At 39.9% G+C, this 22,112-nt stretch overlaps 1 protein-coding gene across 5 annotated transcripts in view; it reads right to left on the reverse strand.

Annotated features, from left to right (window-relative positions):
* Positions 1-8,878, reverse strand: part of EML6 (EMAP like 6) — a 274,778-nt gene extending 265,900 nt beyond the window's left edge. For all 5 annotated transcript variants that reach the window (XR_010662346.1, XR_010662347.1, XR_010662348.1 and 2 more), the window contains exons 1-2: positions 8,823-8,878; positions 7,265-7,996 (exon numbers count right to left, since the gene is read on the reverse strand). Coding sequence is in view for 2 of the 5 variants with exons in the window: in XM_065929282.1 (XP_065785354.1) it covers positions 7,265-7,461 (197 nt within the window). In the remaining 3 variants the exon portion in view is untranslated. The remainder of the gene's footprint in view (positions 1-7,264; positions 7,997-8,822) is intronic.
* Positions 8,879-22,112: the final 13,234 nt, after the last annotated feature.

Consider the following 22,112-nt stretch of genomic DNA (forward strand, 5'->3'; position numbering starts at 1 on the left):
AAAATCTTTTTTAACACCTCCAGTAGTTCACTGTTTCGGGTCATTGCTTCAAATCTGGTGATGTTCTAAGATGAAGTTGAACATGGTTCCATTTGTAGATAGAGTTCTAGTGATCTACTTCAAATAGCCTTATATAAAGCACAAAACTGGAAAACAGAGTTACAAGGAGTCATGAACTGACCGAGTTCTGGTTAGAAACAAGGCACAATGGTAGAGACCACAGTGACTAAGAAAAATAAAAGAGTGTGTAAAGTAGCGACGTGATAGCTCTGGGCTTTGGAATCAGACTGACTTGGGTTCCAATTTCCACTCTACAAACTGCTAAATAATGACCATGGGCAACATCTTTAACCTCTCTGTGCCTTGGTTTTCTCATCAATAAACTGAGGCTAACCACAGTACCAACAGTTCTATGAAGACCTACAAAACCTTCTAGAACTAACACCCAAAAAAGATGTCCTTTTCACTATAGGGGACTGGAATGCAAAACTAGAAAGTCAAGAAACACCTGGAGTAACAGGCAAATTTGGCCTTAGAGTACAGAATGAAGCAGGGCAAAGGCTAATAGAGTTCTGCCAAGAAAACGCACTGGTCATAGCAAACACCCTCTTCCAACACAAGAGAAGACTCTACACATGGACATCACCAGATGGTCGACACCAAAATCAGATTGATTATATTCTTTGCAGCCACAGATGGAGAAGCTCTATACAGTCAGCAAAAACAAGACCGGGAACAAGACTGTGGCTCAGAGCATGAACTCCTTATTACCAAATTCAGACTTAAACTGAAGAAAGTGGGGAAACCACTAGACCATTCAGGTATGACCTAAATCAAATCCCTTATGATTATACAGTGGAAGTGAGAAATAGATTTAAGGGATTAGATCTGATGGACAGAGTGCCTGAAGAACTATGGAAGGAGGTTCATGACATTTTACAGGAGACATGAATCAAGATCATCCCCAAGAAAAAGAAATACAAAAAAAGCAAAATGGCTGTCTGAGGAGGCCTTACAAATAGCTGTGAAAAGAAGAGAAGAGAAAAGCAAAGGAGAAAAGGAAAGATATACTTATTTGAATGCAGAGTTCCAAAGAATAGCAAGGAAGGATAAGAAAGCCTTCCTCAGCAATCAATGCAAAGAAATAGAGGAAAACAATAGAATGGGAAAGACTAGAGACCTCTTCAAGAAAATCAAAGATACAAAGGGAACATTTCATGCAAAGATGGGCTCAATAAGGGACAGAAATGGTAGGGACCTAACAGAAGCAGAAGATATTAAGAAGAGGTGGCAAGAATACACAAAAGAACTGTACAAAAAAGATCTTCACGACCCAGATAATCACAATGGTGTGATCACTCACCTAGAGCCAGACATCCTGGAATGTGAAGTCAAGTGGGCCTTAGAAAGCATCACTACAAACAAAGCTAGTGGAGGTGATGGATTTCCAGTTGAGCTATTTCAAATCCAGAAAGATGACGCTGTGAAAGTGCTGCACTCAATATGCCAGCAAATTTGGAAAACTCAGCAGTGGCCACAGGACTGGAAAAGGTCAGTTTTCATTCCAATCCCAAAGAAAGGCAATGCCAAAGGATGCTCAGACTACCACACAATTGCACTCATCTCACACGCTAGTAAAGTAATGCTAAAAATTATCCAAGCCAGGCTTCAGCAATACGTGAACCGTGAACTTCCAGATGTTCAACCTGGATTTGGAAAAGGCAGAGGAACCAGACATCAAATTGCCAATATCTGCTGGATCATCGAAAAAGCAAGAGAGTTCCAGAAAAACATCTATTTCTGCTTTATTGACTATACCAAAGCCTTTGGTTGTGTGGATCACAATGAACTCTGGAAAATTCTTCAAGAGATGGGAATACCAGACCACCTGACCTACCTCTTGAGAAACCTGTATGCAGATCAGGAAGCAACAGTTAGAACTGGACATGGATAACAGACTGGTTCCAAATAGCAAAAGGAATACATCAAGGCTGTATATTGTCACCCTGCTTATTTAACTTATATGCAGAGTACATCATGAGAAATGCTGGGCTGGAGGAAGCAGAAGCTGGAATCAAGATTGCTAGGAGAAATATCAATAACCTCAGAAATGCAGATGACACCGCCCTTATGGCAGAAAGTGAAGATGAACTAAAGAGCCTCTTGATGAAAATGAAAGAGGAGAGTGAAAAAGTTGGCTTAAAGCTCAACATTCAGAAAACTAAGATCATGGCATCCGGTCCCATCACTTCATGGCAGATAGATGGAGAAACAGTGGAAACAGTGGCTGACTATTTTTATGGGCTCCAAAGTCACGGCAGATGGTGATTGCAGCAATGAAATTAAAAGACACTTACTCCTTGGAAGGAACGTTATGACCAACCTAGACAGCATATTAAAAAACAGAGACATTACTTTGCCAACAAAGGTCCATCTAGTCAAGGCTATGGTTTATCCAGTGGTCATGAATGGATGTGAGAGTTGGATTATAAAGAAAGCTGAGTGCCGAAGAATTGATGCTTTTGAACTGTGGTGTTGGTGAAGACTCTTGAGAGTCCCTTGGGCTGCAAGGAGATCCAACCAGTCCATCCTAAAGGAGATCAGTCCTGTGTGTTCATTGGAAGGACTGATGTTGAAGCTGAAACTCCAATACTTTGGCCACCTGATGCAAAGAGTTGACTCATTGGAAAAGACCCTGATGCTGGAAAAGATTGAAAACAGGAGGAGAAGGGGACGACAGAGGATGAGACGGCTGGATGGCATCATCGACTCGATGGACATGGGTTTGGGTGGACTCCAGGAGTTGGTGATGGACAGAGAGGCCTGGCGTGCTGCGGTTCACGGGATCGCAAGTGTCGGACACGACTGAGCGACTGAACTGAACTGAACTGAACTGAACCACAGTACCAACATTATAATACTGAGTCTTCACTCAGGAAATGTTGGTTCTACTTATTAAATTCGTTCTCAGCCTCAAGAATCTTATATACATTTACAAATGAAAATATTTGGAGTGAAGGAATGGCACTAAATGACACATATCAAGTGAACAGCTTTGGTCACGAAAGATACAAACCTTTAGGCGTGCAAGGCACTTCTTCATCTAAGGGTGGTAAAATGGCTCATGGGAGAAGCGAGACTGAAATGGATGGGGCACTTAAGACAGAGATATAAATAGGCTCCCTGTGGGGGCCACTTCCTATTTGCCAAACACTGTGGGGAACCTTGTATATTATCTCCATAAGCTACAAGTTAGATAACTTTAAATCTCCACTGCACTGATGAGAAGCTATTTTATTGATGACAGTTGAGACTCACAGAGATTTAGAAATTTTCCCAAGTCACCCAGCTGGTGGCAGACCTAGGTTCAAAATCAGATTTGTCTGACCAAAGCACATGCCCCCAACCACTATGTCACTGGGGAAAAGGTTTGGGAAGAGATGGATGAAGGGAGAGAGAAATCATTTCAGCATGAAGCAGGAAAGTACAGAGTCATGGAAAATAAAGGTATAAAGGTAGGTTAGTACCAAAGAGAAAGGAAAACTCAGGAGTTTGGACTTTAGACTGTGGGCAATGAAGAATCACTGCTTTGTTTCTGGTGTATGTGTGTGTTTTTAATTAAAAACTGCACTACTGCTATTGTTACTAAGAGCATTTACTAATCACCAACTAAGGGCAAGGCCCCACACTAAACTATTTGCATATATTATTTCAAATAGTTACCTATTTGAAATTGAAATTCTGTAATTTAGTTGTTGTTAATTTCCTTCTTACAAAAAAATGAGGCCCTGAGAGGTCAAGTCACTCACCTAGATGCCTCTAGTAAATGGAGAGTGGATTCAAACCCAAGTGGGTGTGAAATCAAAGTCAGTGCCCTTTCCCCTAACGTGGTACTGCAGAAAAACCTCCCTTGCAACAGAGAGCTAGGGAAGAAGAGAAATGAAAATGAAGACAGGGGACCAGTCAGACACAAAATAGGGTCCCAGAATAAGGGAGAAATGTCTCCACTGGAGTCACCATGAAAATGATCAGGAGGAGACAGACAGCAAATGTGTGCATGACCTTTTCTTTCATTTGCTCCAGTTCTGTGTCATGGCCTGCTACCTGCAGCAGAAACCAAGTTAGTAATTATTCCTGCCTTGATTACTATCCTTGCCTTCAAGCCCCGATTTGAGTGCTTCTGTTGCTTTAAGCATCTTCCTGTCCCATCACAATGCTATCAGAGGTAAAATATGGCATCATCCGCTAATCTGTTATCTGTATTGAAGGGTAATCATTCAAGAGAATAAAATTAAGCCTCTACATCCAATAAATCACATTATGCTTCACATATCAACATTTTTAAAAATCTGACTTAAACACATAGTCTTTCAAATCAGGAGGACACATATGCTGAGCTCTAATGAGCTCTGCCAAATCCTACAGTATTATTAAAGTTCATCGTGATCTCAGAGATGATATGGTTTTCTAAAATGGAGTATGGTATCAATATTTGTTTGGCTGCTTTCTAGTTAGGATTCTAGGGAAAGTAGCACAATAAATAACGCAGTAGAAAATGTATGCATTATGAATATATCATTCAAACAAATGCAAAATCTATGTGGATGATTACTTAGAGATTCCATCTCATTTGATGGAATCAAGGGTTAGAAGTTTTAATATTCATGTCATGATTCCAACACTCCCCAAACATTTTTGCACTAAAATCTTAGCTTTAGTCCTCCTCATTCAATGACAAACATTAATATTTTAAACAGAAAATCAGTAGTATAACCAGCTCTGCAAAAATGAGTTGAAATTCATAAAGATAAAAGAATACATATTTCTTCTCCATATGTATAATTAATACACTAATATTCCTAACATTTTACAGTATTAATTTCAAACATCTAATATGTTTCTGAGAATAAAGTTATGAAGGAAACGGCACTTAAGAGTTCTATATACTAAGGATGAAAACAAATATGGTTTAAATACTACCTTCACTGGATAAAGATATTTACATATATAAGATAAAGCAAAATAACAAAATAAATATTCCATATTATCTAATTTTACAGCTCCTATTTGTGTTTTTTAACCTATTTGGCTTAATTTTATTCCTATGTGCAAACACATAGATGAATATTAAAGAACTCTGCTATCCTACACACACTCAGATCCAACCAAATAACATGGAAAATTAAGTCCTTTTTCCGCAGGCAGCCTTGCTACTATGTCACTATTCAGCATAAAGATATAACTGCCTTAATAAACAGAAACTAAATCATTGGGGGTTTTGTGTTTTCAACAATTGAAGCTCCCTGCAAATACAGTTAGACAAATAAATTCATTCACCTTTTCTTCAAATCTGAGTGTTTCAACTAAGTCAGATATCACGACAACCCCACTAGTCCAACAATCTGTCGTAACAGTGGTTTACTGCAACTCCACCCTTCTCCCACCTTCAGTTTCAACAGTACATCTATTGTTTTTTTCCTGTTAGAGGAAAAAAATTAAGATGAAGAGTTCAAATTCTCAAAGTAGTTCAGTGAACTGCCACCTTACTATTATTTAACCGCAGGGAATTTCCTGTTTAATTGCCACTCTCTCCCTTCCCCAAAGGACTACATCTTATTTTGATGGTGTAATGGAAAGCACTGTGTTAAAAAAGGGCAAAAACATAATGGGTTTTAATTTTTAAACGTCTAACCTTTTCATGAGTCACTGTTAATCATTTGCACCTGTGACTTTAATAATCAGCTTGGAATTACAGCAGCAGAATCTCCAGGACAGAACTAGGTAAGAACTCCCCAATCACAACCATTATCACAGCAGGGAGACAAGAAAGCTCTTCTGTCAAATGTGACATAAAGAAAGTTTTAAAAGTCAGTTCCCCCAAATCTCAAGAACAGCAGAGCTCCTAGTACTTAAAATCTTCATCTTTTAAAAGTCAACATTTTTAATATATATATATATTTCACTATATTTTAATATATTAATATAGTTTTTTACTTTCTGTAACATATTCTTTCAACTTTAGGGCTTGAGGAGGAAAAGGGATCCAGAAAAATCACAACAGTACAAAGTGGGGTGGGGGGAAGCAAATCTTCTAAAAAGCATCCTTCCCATGGAGAAATTAAGGCCACTAACATTATGCCACTGAACCATTTATTTCATTATGAAATGAGACATACAGTACAAGCAACAATATTCTGAAATGTGAAGGAGGTTGTTCTACATCAGTGAACACACAAGTCTGGAAGGTATAAATACGGTCTCTGTCAGCTGTAGTCCATCCTCAGCAAGTCATTTTCCCTGTGGGCTGAGGCTCCCATATCGTGGAAACCTTCCCCAACTGCCAAGGGCTGAAAAGGAATTCCTTGTGAACAGCGTCTGGACCACACCTTGCATGGTCACAGGAGAAGCTGACAAGGGCTGGACAAAGATGCATCTAGTCCAAAGATGAGAGGACAGAGCCAAAAATCAAAACATATCCCTTTACAATTTAATAAGGAGGACCTTCTAAAATGGCTATTCATCCAGTTTTGTCTTCTTCACCAGTCCCTGCCACTCACTACTAGATGTTGGTCATTCTGTAGGCTGGTGGGTAGGGTTTTGTTGTCCAGAAACTGCCAATCTTTTATACCCTCAGTGATGGTGTGAGAATGATGGTTAGTGTATGAATATGATTCTCGGCACTAAGTCACTACCAAGTGAAATATTAGAGAACAAACTCCCCACCCACTGCAGAAATTTCCTAGTTTCCAAGCATCTGGAAAGAAGACCCCAAATTACCTTTAGCAAAATTTCCTTTTGGTTTTTTTTTTGTTTTGTTTTGTTTTTTTTCCTCAATCCTCTTACTTGCTGAGGAACCTTCTAAAGAGCCTCCCAAAGATGATACCCACAGTTCAGGTTATTGGTCCTAAATTTTCCTAGTAAGGGAGGGAAAGAGAAGTGTTTAATAGGTCCCTAGGATCCTTCCACTTGTAGCAGGAATGAACACCAAAAAAGCACCAGGACACTTAACTCCTTAGTGATTTAAAAAGCCTTGCTGAACAACAGAGAAAAGAGATTTCTCCCTCCCCACCTGCACCGTGACCCTGCTTCTGCCCTAGCCTTATAATCAGCAGCCCTTCTGTAATTCCCTGAGGTGCCAGGGAGACTCCTTTATTCCATGGGGCGCCCAGATCTGACCCCACGAAATCCCAGTTAGTCATCCTTCTTCTCACCCTTCTAACCTCCACACCCAACCCCTCCCCACCGCCCCAGGCCACCTCCTTACCTGATAATGTCGTCGTTGTGTCCCAGGAAGAATTTTTGGCTGTGCTCGCGGGTGTTGTAAACCACCCCGACCCCAGCCACAAAGTAGACCACCTCCTTGCCGGCGGTGTAGTACAGGTTGTTGCGGCACTGGTGACCCCGGTACCCGTACACCCACTCCAGCCGGAGCTGGCAGCTGGGAGCTGTCCGATCCGCCATGATAAGCCGACCCCACTAGCCCCCCGGGCCCCCAGCGCACCGGTCCGCGGCCCCTGCGCGCCGGGTCTGTCCTCGCCAAGTCTCTGGCTGCGGAGGACCTGCAAAGGGCTCAGTGTGCAGCGCCGGGCGCTGATTTCCGCGGCGACGCACTCACACAGTCCAGCGCGCCGGCCGCCACCATCATCCACCGCCGCCGCCGGAGACGAGCCGCCGGTGCACGGCCGCCAGACCCCGCCGGGCGCCCCGGCTTCCTCTCCCCCGGGCTAGGCGTCTTCACCCGCGCGCGCGCGCCCGCGCGCCTCACTGCACCTGCGGGCTTCGGCCCCCTGGAGAGGTTCTTGGGAGGGTCACCCCGTCTTTTAAATCAAGGATCTGCATATCCAAACACTGATTACCCAGTTCGCTTACTGAAGTTTGCAGAGCGCGGGGCGGGAGCGTCGCAGCAGGCAGCGGGATTTATTCTATGACAGCTTTAATTTGACAGGGAACTCCGGAAAGCTTTGCCATCGCCATCCTCGGATCCGAAACTGACAGTCTACATCCAGGAGGCGAGAGCCAGGAAGAAAGAAACAGATATTTTGCATAAGTCACCCAGTCCAAGCAAATGATCCCCAAACTAAACCAAGTTTTTAAAAAAAATTGTCAACTATTCCTCTTTTGTCTCTCCAGATCCATCTACCCCCCCCCCCCAACCCCGATCCATCCTTTTAATGATACGAAATATGCCCTAAATGCTGCCGGGTGGTGGTTGCTGATACGATTTGAAAGAACATTTGCTGTTTCCCCATTCAGCCAGGGCAAACATGCAATGGTCATTTTTCAGACGCTCCAATTAGTTGTGTATATATTCAGAATTCATATCCTCCGTGAACCCTCTCTTGGCCGAAAAAACCAAAACGAACTTAACAGCTCTCACTAATCAGGAACTCCAATGACAAGCTTCATAAAGATCTTTTTTCTGAATCGGAGGAAACTGAGAGACTACGGTAGCTGGAGGCAGGAAAACACAACCTACAAACGCTCTCAGTCCAGAAGAAATTAAATAATTAACAAGTGACCAAAATCCTGCACCTCTCCCCAGAAACGTTTGCGCTAGCTATGGGGTCCCGTGGGTTCAAGGGTCTCGTCTCTAAGCCTGGCGTGGGGAGGAGCGCCCGCGGAACCACTGGGGACAGCGAGCCGCCACCACCACCACCCCCACGCGCACACACGTCCCAGGCATTGGTCGATGCCCACCCGAGGGATGCCAGCCCCCGGGGACAACCCGGCCTGCACACAGTGCCGCGGCGGCGGCGTCCTGCACTCCTCCCACACCCGATCCGGGCTCGCCTGCGGAGCATCCCAGCTCTCCCGCCTCTAACCTCTGCCCTGAAACGGCGCCGCCTGCACGTCCCGGATCTCACAGGGCAAGCGAAATCCTCTGCTTGCCCGCCCCCCACCCCCCGGTCCCCCGCCCCTTTCTCCGCCTCCCGCACCGAGGACGGGCTTCGTCACTGGGACGCCACGGGAGACAGGTTCTTCCTCCAGTCTAGGCTCCGGGGGCGGGGCTACACCGCCGCATTCGGGAACCTAGGCTGGCGGGTTACTAGGCGAAATCTCGGCGCTTGGAAACGGCGACGCCCCGGAGCGCTGAGTCCGCCCCCTCCCTCTACCGCCCACATCCTCCCCCCTTCCCGATGCATTCTGGGAAATGTAGTCCGCTCCACGGGGCCTCAGGCAGGGAGCTCGCGGTGCCAAACCACGAATTCCAGGATTCCATGCGCCCAGAGTGGGCGGTATAGAGGCAGCTAACCACGTCCCAGGTGCTTGCGGTTCTGCAGAGCAGAGGCAGGCACACCAAGTGCAACCTCTGGCTCGCGCCCTGGGTTCCCTAGTGACTGAGCTACTGGGCCGCGTGCGTGTATAGCTAAAAAGAAAAACAGTGAAGTTGGAATAAAGACCAAACCATATCTATACCGAGAGAAATATCAATAACCTCAGATATGCAGATCACACCACCCTTATGGCAGAAAGTGAAGATGAACTAAAAAGCCTCTTGATGAAAGTGAAAGAGGAAAGTAAAAAAGTTGGCTTAAAGCTCAACATTCAGAAAACTAATATCATGGCATCCAGTCCCATCACTTCATGGCAAATAGATGTGGAAACAGTGACTGGCTTTATTTTTCTGGGCTCCAAAATCACTGCAGATGGTGACTGTAGCCGTGAAATTAAAAGATGCTTGCTCTTTGGAAGGAAAGTTATGACCAACCTAGATAGCATATTAAAAAGCAGAGACATTAGTTTGTCAACAAAGGTCCATCTAGTCAAGGCTATGGTTTTTCCAGTGGTCATGGATGGATGTGACAGTTGGACTATAAAAAAAGCTGAGCGCCGAAGAATAGATGCTTTTGAACTGTGGTGTTGGAGAAGACCCTGGAGAGTTCCTTGGCCCACAAGGAGATCCAACCAGTCCACCCTAAAGGAGATCAGTCCTGGGTGCTCACTGGAAGGACTGATGTTGAAGCTGAAACTCCAATACTTTGGCCACCTCATGGGAAGAGTTGACTCATTGGAAGAGACCCAGATGCTGGGAAAGATTGAGGGCAGGAGGAGAAGGGGACGACAGAAGATGAGATGGTTGGATGGCATCACCAACCCAATGGACATGGGTTTGGGAGGATTCTGGGAGTTGCTGATGGACAGGGAGGCCTGGCATGCTGCGGTTTATGGGGTTGCAGAGAATCGGACACGACTGAGCAACTGAACTGAACTGATTTCTATACCACCTGAAGAATTTCTTCTGCACCTGTTCCTGAGGGCTACTGTAGCTGACTCAAGCCCAAGTGTTTCCCATTTCAGTTTTACTTTTTATTCAGATGGGGTCTAATCTGTTAAAGTGCAGTGCTGCAGCATTTAAGAAAAAAGTTGGACTGTCTATTCAGTGGATTAAAGACCTAAATGTAAGACCAGAAACTATGAAACTCTTGAAGGAAAAGATAGGCAGAACACTCAATCACATAAAACAAGATCGTCTATGACCCGCCTCCTAGAGTAATAGAAATAAAATAAAAAATAAACAAGTAGGACCTAGTTAAATTCAACATCTTTTGCATAGCAAAGGAAACTATAAACAAGGTGAAAAGACAGCCCTCAGAATGGGAGAAAATAATAGCAAATTAACCAACTGACAAAGGATGAGTTTCCAAAATATACAAGCAGCTCATACAACTCAATACCAGAAAAACAAACAACCCAATCAAAAAGTGGGGGAAAGACCTAAACAGACATTTCTCCAAAGAAGACATGCAGATGGCTAATAAACACGTGAAAAGGTGCTCAACATCCCTCATTATTAGAGAAATGCAAAACAAAACTACAATGAGATACCACTTCACACCAATCAGAATGGCCAGCATCAAAAAGTCTACAAACATTGCTGGAGAGGGTGTGGAGAAAAAGGGAACCCTCTTGCACTGTTGGTGAGAATGTAAATTAACACAGCTTATTATGGAAGATGGTACAGAGATTCCTTAAAAAATCAGGAGTAAAACCACCATATGAGCTAACAATGCCACTACTAGGCTTATATCCTGAAGAGACCAAAACTGAAAGAGACATTTGTACCCCAATGTTCATTGCAGCATTATTTACAATGGTTAGAACATGGAAGCAACCTAGATGCCCATTGACAGATGAATGGTTAAAGAAGATGTGGTACATGTATACAATGGAATAGTACTCAGTCATAGAAAGGAATGCATTTAAGTCAGTTCTAATGATGTGGATGAACCTCGAGCCTATCAAACAGAGTGAAGTCAGAAAGAAAAAGATAAATATCGTATATTAATGCATATATATGGAATCTAAGACTATATGGAATCTAAAACTATGGTACTGATAAATTTATTTGCAGGGCAACAATAGAGAAACAAGACACAGAGAACAGACATATGGACACAGAATAGGGGGAGGAAGGAGAAGTTGAGATGTATGGAGAGAGTAACATGGACACTTGCATTACCATATGTAAAATACATGACCCATGGGAATTTGCTGTTGGACTCAGGGAACTCCAACAAGGGCTCTGTAACAACCTAGAGGTGTGGGATGGGGAGGGAGATGGGAGGGAGACTCAAGAGGGAGGAAGATTGAAAGTGCCAGAGCTTGGATGAGCAGCTGCTGCCTACAGCAATGAAGAGGATGTGAATTGGTCTCATCAGTCTTTTTAAGGAAACAGGGATCTACAGATCCATGAGGTCACAAGACAGTAAGGGCACTACCAAAAACAAAAACAAAAAACATGGTCTGAAAAGAGTTGACACATAAGCTGAAATATAATGGGCTTCCCAGGTGGCTCAGTGGTAAAACATCCGCCTATAAATGCAGAAAATGCAGGTTTCATCCCTGGGTTGGGAAGATCCACTGGAGAAGGAAATGGTAACCCACACCAGTATTCTTGTCTGGGAAATGCCATGGACAGAGGAGCCTGGCAGGCTACAGTCCATGGGGTTGCAAGAGTCAGACACAATTTAATGACTAAACAATGACAACAATGCTGTGCTGCAAAACAGTGCCACTGAATTAGAGACAGTAAATTCTATATAAAAATTCATAAGATGAAGAGCTTTTCCAGCTTTAAGTCAGAAAACTTCATGGAGAAAATAGGAAACAAAGGTATAATTGAGATAAGTAAATGTAAATTGAAAGCACACTGCATGTGTTTATGGAATACAAGGCTAGATATAGAAAAACAAAGACTTGGAGAGTAGAATTGGTGAAAGAGAGAATTCATGAATGATGAGAAGGGGACATAAACTTGAAAGGTTAGATTAAGGATGGAGCTGAACCTAGAGGTTTGTGCCATATTCTTAAAAGAATGGAAAGCCATTGGATTTTTTTTAATGGAAATACCTATAAAAACAGTAGTAGTCAAAGCATCAGGTAATAGAGGCTTAAGGTAGTGCTTGGGGTTCTACATAGAGGTAGTAACAATAGTCTAGAAAGGAAGGGACATCTTCCAGAAAAAAATGCAAAAGGATTTTGAAAAAAATCTCCTCAACAAATAGAAATGGATATAATAGAAAATGTTCATCTCCTCAGTTACTTTAAATGTAACTAAAGACCATCATCTCTCTTTAGTCACTAAGTCATGTTCAACTCTTGCAACCCCATGGACTATAGCTTGCCAGGCTCCTCTGTCCATGGGATTCTCCAGGCAAGAATACTGGAGTGGGTTGCCATTTCCTTCTCCAGGGGATCTTCCCGACCCAGGAATCAAACCCAGGTCTCCTGCATTGCAGGCAGATCCTTTACCAACTGAGCTATGAGGGAAGTCCATGCTATACCAAATCGTACTTTTAGTTCAGTGATTATACCTAGACCTCCCAACACAAGGCAGAGGTCTGTTTATTAATTGATGGGAAAATATAGCAGAGTAAGGCATAGAATTTTCCTCTTCAAATTTCTCAGACAATGAAAGGGAAACATATTCTCAAGAAATAGTATTAAGAACAGAAGGTAAATTAAAGAACTCATGAAAATTCTCACTAAAATACTTCAATATATAAAAGTGCAATTAGAAAGTAAATGTATAATTTCCAGGTTGTGGGGAGGATATGTTGAGAAGATCCTATGTATTACCTTGGGTCTTCAGCAGAAATAAAATGTTTTACCAGGTTCTGCCAGCATCAGGCCACTCTGCAGGCTTAAGAGAATAAGCCAAAATACATAGGAATGAGATACACTTTCGGCTGCATGGAAAGGCTCTAGAGCTGGACATCTCTCAGAATCTCAAGAAAGAGCAGAGATACCTATCCTATCCCCTAGCAGAGGCTATAGTCAGTCCCAATAGAGCTCACTGTTCCCCACTTCACCATTTTCCAATACCAGGCTACAAGAAAGTGGGTAAAAAGCAATATCCAGCCACCATCAAATGATAGGTCTGAGAAGACCAACTTATTCCCAGATAAGACAGAATGCCTAGAGAGGAGGAGAGAAGAATACCTAGAATAATTTATAAATAACAAATCCGAATAAATGATTTGGAAAGAGCTACCCCATCAAACATAAGCAACAAAAAAAGTAAGGACATAGCAAAAGTAAACCAAAATCTTGAAAGAAAGGCACACTATACATGAAAGATAGATGAAGAAACTTCATGTCATCTGGAAGAAAATTTATGTCAAAGAAGCAGATTCTCAAACAAGGAAGAACTTAGTTAAAATATAAATTCAAAATATCAAGAGCTTAAAGATGGATATTAAAATAAAAGTCAAGCTAAAGAAGTAATCAAATATAAATACAGTTTCAGATCTAATTAATACATTTGAAACAATAGGGAAAAAACAAGAAATCAAATTACCAGCATAGAGGAAACATTGGAAATTATCACAAGGAATATAGAAGAAAAAGACAAGGATATTAAAATAGATAATTCCTGAGAAAGCAAAGCTAACCCAACATACAGATCATTGGCACTCTTAAATTAGAGAAGCCAACAAATGAAACCAAGTAATACAGAAGAATATATTAAAGAACTGAATCTGCAGATTAAAGTGATACATTGTATACCAGAAAAAAAGATTTAGAATAGTCTCCATGAAGGCATATCCTAGCAAAATTATTCAAGAATAAATAATATTTCAAATCACGTGCCAACTTTAGAGAAGACTGTTATACCATCTCTGCCAATTAGTAATTAAAGAGAAACATTTAAGCATTTGCTTTGCCTTCTTGGAAGAACTGAAATTTATCCTCAGTTGATAAAGGAAAGCTACTTTCATAAGAATGCTAGCTAATAAATGTAGGGAAGATGATAGATTACGAAAATCACCCAATGATGTAACTGATACAGGAAAAGTTTGTAAATGTATACCGAAATGATTAGATGAGAGGATATCCTTTCAATAATGTTAAAGAGTCACCCTACAAATCATGTAACTTTAAATGGAGAGCTCTGGAGGTCACCATCTCAATCAAATTATCAAACTTAGCATCACAAGTACTGGAACAATTGCTCTGTCTGCTTCCTGATGTGATGCAGTATAAAATAATGCCTGAAACACTTTTGGCCAAATATCTAACCCAAGTCTAATCAAGCTTATTACTTAACTCTAAGTTTACAGAAAATATGGGCTAGATGAACAAGCTAATTTAAGCTATAGGTAAACAATCAGGTAAGGCCAGAAAATAGGGCAAAAAATAGGCAAAAAAGTGGTCTGGCCTCGTCAAAAAAAATAATGAAACAAAAAATACATAACAAAAAAGTGGGCAATTATTCTTGGTCAGAAGAGACTAAAGAGATACTACAACCAAATGCAGTATATGAATCCTGATTGGATTTGGGTACTAATTTTTTTTTAAGGCCACAAAAGACAATGTGGAGGGATTTCCCTGATGGTTCAGTGGCTAAGATTCCGTGCTCCCAATGTAGTGCACTTGGGTTCAATTCCTGGTCAGGGAACTAGATGCCACATGCCACAAATAAAGATCACACATGCTGCAACTGAGACTCAGCATAGCCAAATAAATAAATATTTTTTAAAAAGAAGGAACATTTGGGAAGTTTTAAGACAAGTTGGATTATTCTAGAGAATATTAGGGAATTATTGTTCTTATATTTGTAAAATCATGTTCTAAGGATACACATCTTGAAGCATTTAGGAATAAAATGTTACATCTACAACTTACCTTCAAGTGATTCAGAAATGTGTTCTCTATGCACACACAAACGCACAAATATGCATACACAAGAGAGATAAACTAAATATGGCAAATATTAGCAATTGCTTAATCTATGTATCTCTTTCTGTATGTTTGAAATTTTTTATTATATTAAATTTATTATAAATTTTTATAATTTATAATTTTATAATTTATATTAATTTAATAATTATATTTATGATTTTATAATTTATATTAGAATTTATTATAAATTTTTTATTATAAAAGACTGGGAAAATGTTTCTCAAGGATCTAGGCAGAAACAAAAGTGAAGGAAGGATGTAGAGATCAGGCTGGCTTCTCATTCTGCACTGTAATCTCCAATGCTGGAAAAAATGGAGCAGTATTTATAAGTTCTGATAGAGAAGGATAGTGTGCAACATTAGAATTATACCTAGCTAAATTAAGTGTGAAAAAAACAGGCAGACATTCTCAGACTTTGAAGAACTTCAGGGCAGATTTTAGCCCTTGTGACAGTTACAATAAATTTCAACGGCGAGTGGCTAAAGAACACACATTAGCCATTTTAAAAGGTAGAAGTTTCTCTATCACATAAAAAACAATTGGAAGTATAGCAGATTAAGGAAATTGTCAGATACCCAGAATCTTCCCATCTTTTCCCCATCTTGTTGTTATACATTAATACAGATTTCCACCTTGTGGTTTAAGACGACAGATCAAACTTCAGCATTTACATTCCAGCTAGCAGGAAGGAGAACACAAGATCCCCTTCCTTTATGGATATTTTCTGCAAATTTCATACACTTCTGCTTACATCCCATTGGGCAGATTTAGAGTGCATCTAACTGCAAGGGAGGCTAGGATTATAAACCAAATTGTGGGAATATTTTACTGAGAAAGAAAGAGAAAAGAAATGCTGGTGTTCACCAGAAGTGTCTGCTACCATACTTATGAAGAAACTACCTGACAATAATATTCAGTCACTCTAGAAGTGAACAAAAGAATCAGAAATGGTGACGAATGGTAAAAAGATGGGAGATGAACAAGGAATCAGTTTAATAGGGAAACAGTTCTCCCCATTCATTCTTCAGTTTCACTTTTGTGATTGGCATTAGCTCAAATAAATTTGATTGAAACCCTCTATGTAAAAAAATAAGCTGGTGTAATTCTATTCTCATGAAATTATTTCTATTCATTTGGCTATCTGTCTATGCATCAAACTATATCTGTATAGAGATACTGTAATACAGTTCACCAAAACCTAACCTAGTTATTTCTAGAGCAGTGAGATTTAGATTTAGAATTTAGTGAGGCTTGTACCTTTTTGATTATTCAAAAATGCTTGAAATGAACAGGTACCATTTTTAGTAAAACAATGTCATTATCTGTGCATCTACAGGCAATTAATCTACAACAAAGGAGACAAAAATATGCTATGGAGAAAAGACAGTCTCTTCAATAAGGGGTTCTCGGGAAACTGGACAGCTATGTATAAAAGAGTGAGATTAGTATATTTCCTCACACCATATACAAAAATAAGGTCAAAGTGAATTAAAGACCTAAATATAAGACCCAAAACTATAAAACTCCTAGAAGAGAACATAGGCAGAACATCCATTGACATAAATCATAGCAATCATCTTTGGATCTGTCTCCAAAGGCTAAAGAAATAAAAACAAAAATAAATAAATGGGATCTAGTTAAACTTAAATTCTTTTGTAGAGCAAAGAAAACCATCAACAAAATGGAAAGACAGCCTACTGAATGGGAGAAAATATTTGCAAATTATATGACTTACAAGAAGCTGATAGCCAAAATATATTAACAGTTCATATAACTCCATCAAATAACAACACAATTTTAGAACAAGCAGAAAACCTGGACAAACATTTTTCCAAAGAAGACATACAGATGGCTAAAAGACATGAAAAGATGCTCAATATCACTAACTATTAGAGAAATACAAATCAAAGCTACAATGAGATATCACCTCCCACCTGTCAGAATGAGTATCATTAAAAAGTCTACAAGTGATAAATACTGGTGAGAATATGGAAAAAAGGAAACCCTTGTACACTGTTGATGTTTTCCACTATGGAAAATAGTATAGAGGATCTTCAAAAACCTAAAAATATGATTACCATAATGACTACCATATGATCCAGCAATTCCACTCTTGGGTATACATCTGAAAAAAGCCACTATTTTGGAAATATACATGCACCACAATATTAAATAGCAGCATTATTTTCAATAGTCAAGATATGGAATCAAGTCAGGTGTTCATTAAGAGATGAGTGGATAAAGAAGATGTGATATGTATATACACATACATATACATACAATGGAATATTATTTAGCCATAAAAAAGAATGAAATTACACCATTTGCAACAACATGGATGAACCTAGAGAGTTTTATGCTAGTGAAATAAGTCAGACAGAGAAACACAAATACTCTGTTATCACTGATAAACTGTTATCACTTTTTTAGATATGGAACCTAAAAACAAAAAATAAAACAAGCAAATGTATATAACAAACAAACAAACAAAAAAGTACAGACTGATCTAGAAAACAAACTAGAGAATACTGGTGAGGAGAGAAGAGAGAGGAGCCAGACTGGGGTATGAAATTAAGAGTTACAAACTGCTGTGTATAAAATAAGTACAAGGATATATTTTACCGAACAATTAAATATAGCCATTATTTTGTAATAATTTTAAAGGGGTACAGTCTATAAAAATATTGAATCACTATGCTGTCCACCTGAAACTAACATATTTTAAGTCAACTATACTTTCAAAAAAATAAGTCAATGCTGTTAAAAATATTTGTTGATGATAGATTGTATTTTTATTAAAATGATATTTGTAATCATTAGGATAGACCCTTTGATTGATCTTTCCAGACCCTGTTAATTGGCAATATCAAGAGTCTGTCAGATCACTGCACAGAGTTAAGGCACATGAGTGTAGTTGTTTAACCACAATTTTCTCTGTAAAAGATAGCCAGTTAGAGTAAGACCTTGTAGCCTTGACCTCATTAGCAGTTTAGATATCACTGAACTACAAAAAACTGATGATGATATTTCACCAGCAATCAACTAATGGGGCTAGAGTTCACATTTTTAACCAAGTAAAAGACAAAAATATTAATAGCGCATGAGAAGCTTCTCTACATCACTAAGCACCATGAAAATGCAAATCAAAACTGCAACGATATAGTACTTCACACCTGCTGTAACAAAAAGACAAGCATCAGAGAGAATGTGGAGAAACTGGAAACTTTATACATTGCTAAGTGAGGATGTAAAATGATGCAGCTGCTTTCAAAAACAATCTGGCAGTTCCTTCGAAAGTTAAACATAGAGTCACCATGTGAGCCAGCAATTCCATTTCTAGGTATATAACCAAGAGAAATACATCCACACAAAATCTTTTATATGAAAGTTCATAGCAGCATTATCCATAATAATCAAAAAATGTAATTAATCTAAGTACCCATCGATCAGTGAATGGATTAGTAAACATAATGGAATATTATTCCTCAATGAAAAGAAATGAACTGATACAACATAGAATCTTAAAAATGTTATTCTAGATGAAAGAAGCCAGTTGCAAAAGCCATACATTGTGTGATTCCAGATGGAATGTTCAGAAGAGGCAAATCTGTATAGACACAAAGTAGATTAGTGGTTCACTAGAGGAGAAGATGGGTATGTGGGGGAAATGTGAATGACTACTAGGATGAGTTATTTGAATGGCATCACTGATTCAATGGACATGAGTTTGAACAAACTTCAGGAGATAGTGAAGTACAGGGAAGCCTGGTGTGCTGCATGCAATCCATGGGGTTGCATGGAGTTGGACACGACTGAGTGATTGAACAACTAATGGGTGTGGGATTTTAGGGGGAGGGTGATAAAAAGTTCTAAAATTAGATTGAGATGATGATTGCTCAGCTCTTAATATACTGAAAGCCGTTGAATTGTACAATTTAAATTGATGAATTGATAGCACTGTGCTGTGCTTAGTCGCTCAGTCGTGTCCTACTCTTTGCGACCCCATGGACTGTAGCCCATCAGGCTTCTCTGTCCATGGGGATTCTCCAGGCAAGAGTACTGGAGTGGGTTGCCATGCCCTTCTCCAGGGGATTTTCCCAACCCAGGGATCAAACACAGGTCTTCCACACTGAGGCGGATTCTTTAACATCTAAGCCACGAGGGAAGCCTAAGGATACTAGAGTGGATAGCCTATCCCTTCTCCAGGGGATCTTCCCGACTCAGGAATTGAACCAGGGTCCCCTGTATTGCAGGAGGATTCTTTACCAGCTGAGGTGCCAGGGAAGCCCAAATTTATAATACATACTTTATATATCAAAGCTATTAAAAGAAAAATAAAAACAAAATTCAATGCATTTTACTTGGTTGCTGGATGTAGATTTCCTGTATATTGTACATATTAAGAATTTCTTGCTCTTGATTCCTTATATACCAGTTACTTTTAGAGCAGAAATTATTTCTTATTCACAGAGGAAAAGATTTTTAAATTAAAGTTCATGGCTCTAATCTATCATCCAGAACTTATCCTTTGTTTAATGTTTTATAGGAATAGTAAACATTTTAGGTAAATTACACAGATCACATTAGAAGATGTAAATGCTAAGGTTGAAAGGAATGGGCAATTATCAATAATTTATAGAGAAAGGACTTTCAAAGTATTTCCCCCCCATTTCTCTTCAAATATTTTTAACAAAGGAAAAAGAGGCTCTGTCTATTGAACTAGAGGTAGACACTACAATCTAAGAGGAGATCTAGTCATTGAAAAGTTTCCTTGTTTTTTTTTTTTTTTTTTTTTTTTGAAGATAGAATTCCTGCATATTCCCTATTCAATAAAGATAACATAAAAGAATCAGATCAGACAAGTAAGAAAAAGCCCTTTAAATCCAGGCTTGAAAAGGATCCATTCTAAAAAGCATTCCTAAATACCCAGAAAGCCTGTCTTTCAAAGGTAACTAGCTATGACTCTGTGTAAAGTCTACTTTGAGCCTTCCCTGGTGGCTCAGTGGTAAAAGGAAAAAAAAAAAAAAAACCCACTTGCCAATACAGGAGATACGGGTTGGATCCCTGGGTTGACAAGATCTCCTGGAGAAGAAAATAGCAACCCACTCCAGTATTCTTGCCTGGGAAATCCCGTGGACAGAGGAGCCTGTTGGGCTATAGCCCATGGGGTCACAAGAGTCAGACACGACTTAGCAACTAAACAGTAGCAACAAAGTCTAGTTTATTTGAAGACCACCTTACAATGTGCAGATATCTACAACCTCAGCGTATCATTTGATACTTCTTAATCCAAACATTAGCCCTGGCAATGAGTTTTTTTCTGCTGCTGATAATAATTTAGTCATAGTGTTCCTCTCGAATAAAGCCACTACTGAAACTCTTACATGAGTTTACATGTAGGAAATCGCACATGTAAAATCTTACATGTGATTTCTAATCTCAAAGAGAGAATATGAGAAATTATTCATATAGCTTAATAACATATGCTATATATTGGTCTTCCCAGGTGGCACAGTGGTAAAGAATCCACCTGCCAATGCAGGAGATGCAGAGACACAGTTTCAATCCCTGGGTTGGGAAGAGTCCCTGGAGTAGGAAATGGTGACCCACTTCAGGATACTTGCCTGGAAAATTCCATGGACAGAAGAGCTTAACTGGCTATAGTCCATGGGGTCACAAAGAGTCACACACAACTTAGCACACACACGCATATATGTTCAGTACATTCTAACTGATTTGGGTTGATTGGAAGTAACATCTATTAATAGTTGTTAGATCTGGATCATTGAAATTGAAATCATTACATATTCTTCCTCTGTGAACCCTCTGGGCTAATTAATGTTCTTTCTCTAAAATTTTTGCAGTATTTCCTAGTGAGAGCAATGAGAGTTTTGTATAGAAAATGTTGATTGTGTTCCAACTTTAAATATGTGTGGCTATCTCACTGATAGATAGGTTTCTATAATAATAACTTAATACTTATTGTTTCTAATTATAATTCTTATTTATTAGTAGTTTTTGTGTTACCTTCAGGTATACTTTCTAGAATATTACTTAAGCTAACAGTGTTTACTACTAGAGGCAGCCCAGGTCATGGCCAAGAATGAAGAAAGCCCATAACAACAACTTTATTGGCTGCTTGTATAGTTCTGAAACAAATAATTCCACTTATCCTCACACTGCTGCATTCTGGTATGAAGTTCAAGGAATTCTAAGAATTCTACACTTGACTCTGTCCTTCCAGGTTGTTATGAAGGCACATTTGACACTATAAGAGACATCTTGCTCGGTGTCTAACTTTAAAGCATATAGACATAAGGAATGAACTCCTGGAGTGTTCTTTCACTGTCTCCACAGCTGTCGGGGTACATCTGGTGCCTTGTACACAGTAAGCATTCCATGCATTTTAACCAGTATTATTGGGGTTTTTTTAATTTAGTTTTAATTGGAAGATAACTGTCTTACAATATTATGTTGGTTTCTGCCTTACAACAATGTCAATCAGCCATAAGTACGCATATATCCCCTACTCTTGAACCTCCCTCTCACCACCCCATCCCACCCCTCTAGGTTGTCACAGAGTACTGGGTTGAGCTCCCTGTTTAACCAGTATTATGTTGTTATTGGGCTTCCCAGATGGCGCTAGTGGTGAAGAGTCCGGCTGTCAGTACAGCAGACCTAGAGATGTGGGTTCGATTTCTGTGTTGGGAAGATTCCCTGAGTAGGAAATGGCAACCCGCTCTAGTATTCTTGCCTGGAGAATCCCATAGACAGAGGAGCCTGGCGTGCTACAGTCCACAGGTTGAAAAGAGTCAAACACGACTGAAGCAACCTACATGGTTGTTATTACTATAAGGAAGTGACTCTTCTCACAAAAGCTAGCTTTCCTTCCCTCCACAGACCAGAGAGAACACAGCCTGCCCAGA

This window comes from Muntiacus reevesi, chromosome 3 (genome assembly GCF_963930625.1).
Source record: "Muntiacus reevesi chromosome 3, mMunRee1.1, whole genome shotgun sequence".
Classification (NCBI taxonomy): domain Eukaryota; kingdom Metazoa; phylum Chordata; class Mammalia; order Artiodactyla; family Cervidae; genus Muntiacus; species Muntiacus reevesi.